The 4,845-nt window shown below is 47.8% G+C and overlaps 1 protein-coding gene across 1 annotated transcript; it reads left to right on the forward strand.

Annotated features, from left to right (window-relative positions):
• Window positions 1-383: 383 nt before the first annotated feature.
• On the forward strand, window positions 384-3,522 carry INS (insulin). The gene is given in 4 exon segments (XM_059475268.1): window positions 384-403; window positions 405-460; window positions 977-1,180; window positions 3,386-3,522. Coding segments are annotated over 4 exon segments (417 nt in total).
• Window positions 3,523-4,845: the final 1,323 nt, after the last annotated feature.

Here is a 4,845-nt window from a genome sequence, read left to right on the forward strand (position 1 = left end):
CAAACAGATTAACGTGTTTGCTTTTAATTTTACATTTTAGAAGCAGCTGTTGAACCACCTCAATGCCAACAGTGTCTATTGCCAGCATTAGTGTCATTAGTAGTCATTGCAGCTGTAATAGCACCATTATCTCCTGCTAAAAGGGTCACTGATGGCTCAGGACAGAGCTTGGGGAAGTGAAAAGAGCAGACTAAATGAGATGGAAACAGCAAACAGTTGCTTCTACCTTAACCTGCATAAAGACCTGCGGATGCTACGCAGAGGGAAATTAATTTGCACAAGTAGCAAAAATTTTGGCTGGAGTGTCATCAAGGAGGAGGGGCTCTTGGTGGCTCTTGTGTCACTTGGGCGAACGTAAAGCATATAAATATGGGAAAGAGAGAATGGGGACATTACTACCAACCATCTTCATCCCTCAGAGTGAACTTCTCTCCACCTCTTGCTGCATCCTCTTGGGTAAGTTGGATTGCCTCCCTTTTACTTTCTACCTGTTGTGTAGACTTGTCTTCTTAAGTTGATGAAGCAGGCAGTGACAATTGTCACTGGATGACTCAAGAAAATGAGGCCTCCTCAGGTCTTTGAGGAGATTGGGCTGGTTTTGGGCCATCATCACACATTACAGCCCCTTCTGAATGGGCAGAGAGGGTTTTTCCTCTCAAGGGGTCTGCTGATCTTGGCTCTCCAGGGCATGTAGAGGGCTTGGTGGGATGGCTCTGCCAGCCTTTTCAGGCAAGACAGCAGGGAGCCTGAGATGGAGCATAGAGATGGAGATAGACTCATGGTTATAGTCAGTAGTCATTTACTGTCACTTGTAAATCCTGGTGCACAAAGCTCTCCTTCCTTCTCAAACTAGAAGGTCCATCTCCTACTTTAGTCTCATTTCCATGCCAGAGGAGCTGAAAGACACACGATGCTTGATTACAACCTATTTTTACCTCCTAGACTTTCCTGTGTCTGCTCTGCCCCTTAACCCCAGGCCTCAGGCAGCCCAGCATGGCTCTGTGGATCCGATCTCTGCCCCTGCTGGCCCTGCTGGCCCTCTCAGGCCCCGGGAGCAGCCACGCCGCTGTCAACCAGCACCTCTGCGGCTCCCACCTGGTGGAAGCCCTGTACCTGGTCTGTGGCGAGAGGGGCTTCTTCTACCAGCCCAAAGCCCGGCGGGATGCTGAGCAGCCTCTAGGTAAGTGGGGCTGGCCGGTGGGACAGCCTCCTGTCTCTGACAGTGACACCAGGAATGCCCTCCGTGGGGAATGCCAGCAATACCTTCGGCATACCAACAGCCAAGCGTTGCCAGCAAAAAGCTCTTCAGGTTAAAAAGGCAGATGAGAGGGCGGGCAGGGAGAGAGGATTTATGAGGCAAAAGGAGTTGTGCCTGGAAGCTCAAACTCGTCTATTTCTTTGCGTGGTTGTTACACCAGCCTGGGAATGTTTGTAGAAAATAAAGGTGGGAGGAACTCGATAAGCCTCTTTCTGCCCCAAGACAGGATCCCCATTGTTGTCCCCATTCTATTTCTCAGTGATGTTTGTCTGCTGCATTCATAAAAACCTCCAGAGAGAAAGCTTCCTCTGCCTTCTGGAGCTGCCCATTCCCAAGATTAACTGACCTTCTTCTTGAGTGTTTCTTCCCAATATCTAACATGAACATCCCTTGCTGTAAATTATTTCTTATCTTTTCATTATTGGACAGGGGGAAGAGCCTAGTCCTTTCATCTTTATGATTGCTTTTCAAAATATTTGAATACTGTTCCCATGTCTAATTTTGACCTCTCCTCAGCTACACAACCCTACTGCATTCCTAGGTCATATTTTCTAGATCTCTAAACATGCAATTCTGCATTTGTCCACATCCTTGCTGGCTGGTGAGGAGAAGCACACTGAACTGGCTTCCAAGCTTCTAAGTAAGACTGTGAATAGATGAAGAAGAGACCCCTGTGCAAATTGCACCCATTTAATCCTCTAGTTTCAAGATCAACCTTCACTTAACATCCCCTGACTGCAATACATCTCTCCCACCATTTCTCTTCCCATCACATACTGTTTTCATTCATATCCAGTTCTCTCTCCTGTGTATGTAACCACCCTGTGAAATAGTCTTAGGGGTCTTCGTAAGGCGAAACAAGATAATGCCCTAGCAGAGGGTCTGCCCATGATTTGTTTGGGATGTCAGTTGCCCATTCTCTGATTATTCATTTCTGGACACCACCACAAATGGGTTGGAGGTTTCATTAGCCAAACTACCTAAATACTGTACAGAGATTTTTAATTGTGCCAAAAAAATGCAAGTATTTGAGGATTTTCTACCTTTTTTTCAGGACTTTTGCCTGAGCCGCCACCTCTTTGTCACACAATCTGTTTATGTTTACAGTCTGCTCACAGCTGGCTTGAAGGATGAAGACAAGTAAATCACAAAACTTTGATTAGCTATTTCCTATTCTACTTAACATTGGACCAAATTTTTCCCAAATTTCCCATCCAGCACGCTAGCATAATGATTTTCTGTTACTCTTGTGCCTTGTTCATTGCCTCACGCTTTGGGGGCTTGGGGATTTCGCTTCTTGTACTGTACTTGTATTGCCCTAGAAACCACATCTCATTCTCACTTTCCAGGCATTTTCTCTTTGCTGTTAAGGGCTCTTTTCTTCCTGCAGGAAAAACTCACTGATTTATTTGCCATTTTCCATATTTTCATTGGGCAACTAAAACCTGAACAGATCTGTGCACAAGTTTTCAAGTTCTCACCAGCATATAATCATTCTGTTGAGTGTTATCCGTGTCCAAATACCCTAATTTATCATTGCTTCTAAAAACTTGTCCCCAGCTGTGAACACAGACACACACAAAAGCTTTTTCTGTCAGCTTGGGGCTATATCCAGGCAGCCAACTGGATATAGCCCCAGGAACAGCTGGGAAATGCACCCAGCCTCAGAACTGGTCTGCCCCTGCAATGCCATGAACATCCCAGTTGTCTGTCCAGGCTCCCAGAAGAGTGGGTAACTGCCTAAAGGGCTCTGTGGTCCCAAACTCTTCTCTGTAGAGCAGACAATCCCATTTTATCATCTCACTTACTAGTTGCTCACCCCAGAGAGGGCTCAGGATTTCTCTTCTTCTCCACTCAGCTTCCCCAGTAAATCTCCTGTATCCCTTTATCCCTCACACTGCCGATAGTCACTCAGCTTGGCCTCTTCTGGACACCACAGGATTATTTTGGGAGAGGAAAAAAGGTGCTACAAGCAGCACCAACCTGGAGAAACCTGTGCAACTTCCTTCCCATTTTCCAGACAACTGTGGATTAAAAGTCTGGTGCCTGCCAAGGGGGTGTGGAGGGCTCAGGAGCCAGGGCTGGTTCTGTGTGATGTCCCACACCTTCTGTTCTTCTCCCCTGCAGTGAGCGGTCCCTTGCACGGCGAGCTGGGAGAGCTGCCCTTCCAGCAGGAGGAGTTTGAGAAAGTGAAGAGAGGGATTGTTGAGCAATGCTGCCACAACACCTGCTCCCTCTACCAGCTGGAAAACTACTGCAACTAGCAGCACGGCTGGCACTGGGGAGCTCCTGGGCCAGAAACATGCACTTATGCTACTGCACCTTCAAGCAATTGAATAAATGTTGTGGATCTCTTGGAAGGACTGTGCTGGTTCATGTGTCCACATGTTTTAGTCTGCTTTAGGGCGTCAGGGTCCATGCTTGGGTAAAGCACTTTTCAGCCATCACTTCAGATTATCCTTCTGCCACAGGAATGACCTCCATGGGAATGAGGGAGGGAAGGGTATTACACAGCTTTGGAGCAGGTACACGGAGCATCCGGCACACCCAGTGCTTGGAGAACCAGAAGGAGAAGGCAGAGAGGCTTAAACAAGACTTCTCTTGCTAGGGAAACATTACATCTGTAACAATGTCATGCTGATCAACTTCCTGCAGTTCACAGCCCAAATATAGCCAGGCAGCTGGAGACTGAACTTCCTCAGCTACATAATGGAAACAGTAAAGATTAGGCAAAGAATTATGTCACCTATTCATTGTACTCAGAAAAACCATGGATGACCACCATGGCCAATTCAGAAAGTGTGTCTAGCTCCTACTTGTGCTCGTGGGAAGCCCAGGGAGAGTCCCTGCTGTGGGATGTGCTTGTTGTTCACAAGGATATCACAAGCCATGTACTGAAAGTAGATTTAATCCAAGAAGGAGTTTTGAATCTATTCTCCATGTGCTGGGCAGTATCCTTGCTCCTGGTGCTGCAAACCTCTTTCAAGTATCTGGTCCCAGAATTGCCCCTTTCTGTGAGGGAAATCTGCCCAGCAGTGCCAGAGTGACCAGAATGTCCCAGAGCGTAGGGAAGGGCTGTGTTCCCTCTGCCGAGGGACTCCTGTGGCACTCTGCTGAAAGCCATGCAGAGGGGCTCTGTGCCATGGGCTCAGCCTGGCAGAGGTGACAGCAGCAGCAGCCAGGGCTGCATTCTGCTGGTGACAGATTTTGAAAGTTGGTCTGAGAGGAGCCTGTGGTTTTAACAGCCTCATTTCCCAAACCAGTTCCGACTGCCTCCAGTGGAGCTGCACAGATGGAAGCTGCCATCTCAGCCCTGCCAGGATGCATTACTCCCAATCGTATCACAAGCACAAAACTGGCCAAACCACTACAAACTGAAAGGCTGTAAGAGCAGCTGGATGTGCTGCTGAAAAGAAGATGCAGACATAAAAAATGAAATCAGAAAGCACTCATGATTTCCCGTGGTGGCCTTCCATACAAATTCCCTTGATGCAGCCAAAAGCTGCCTCAAGGCAGCCTCTTCCTGCAGGTGCCACTCCAGCGCTGCAGTGCAACTCAGCCAGTCCTGCTCTCCCTGACCACCTTTT

This window comes from Ammospiza nelsoni, chromosome 6 (assembly GCF_027579445.1).
Source record: "Ammospiza nelsoni isolate bAmmNel1 chromosome 6, bAmmNel1.pri, whole genome shotgun sequence".
Lineage (NCBI taxonomy): Eukaryota > Metazoa > Chordata > Aves > Passeriformes > Passerellidae > Ammospiza > Ammospiza nelsoni.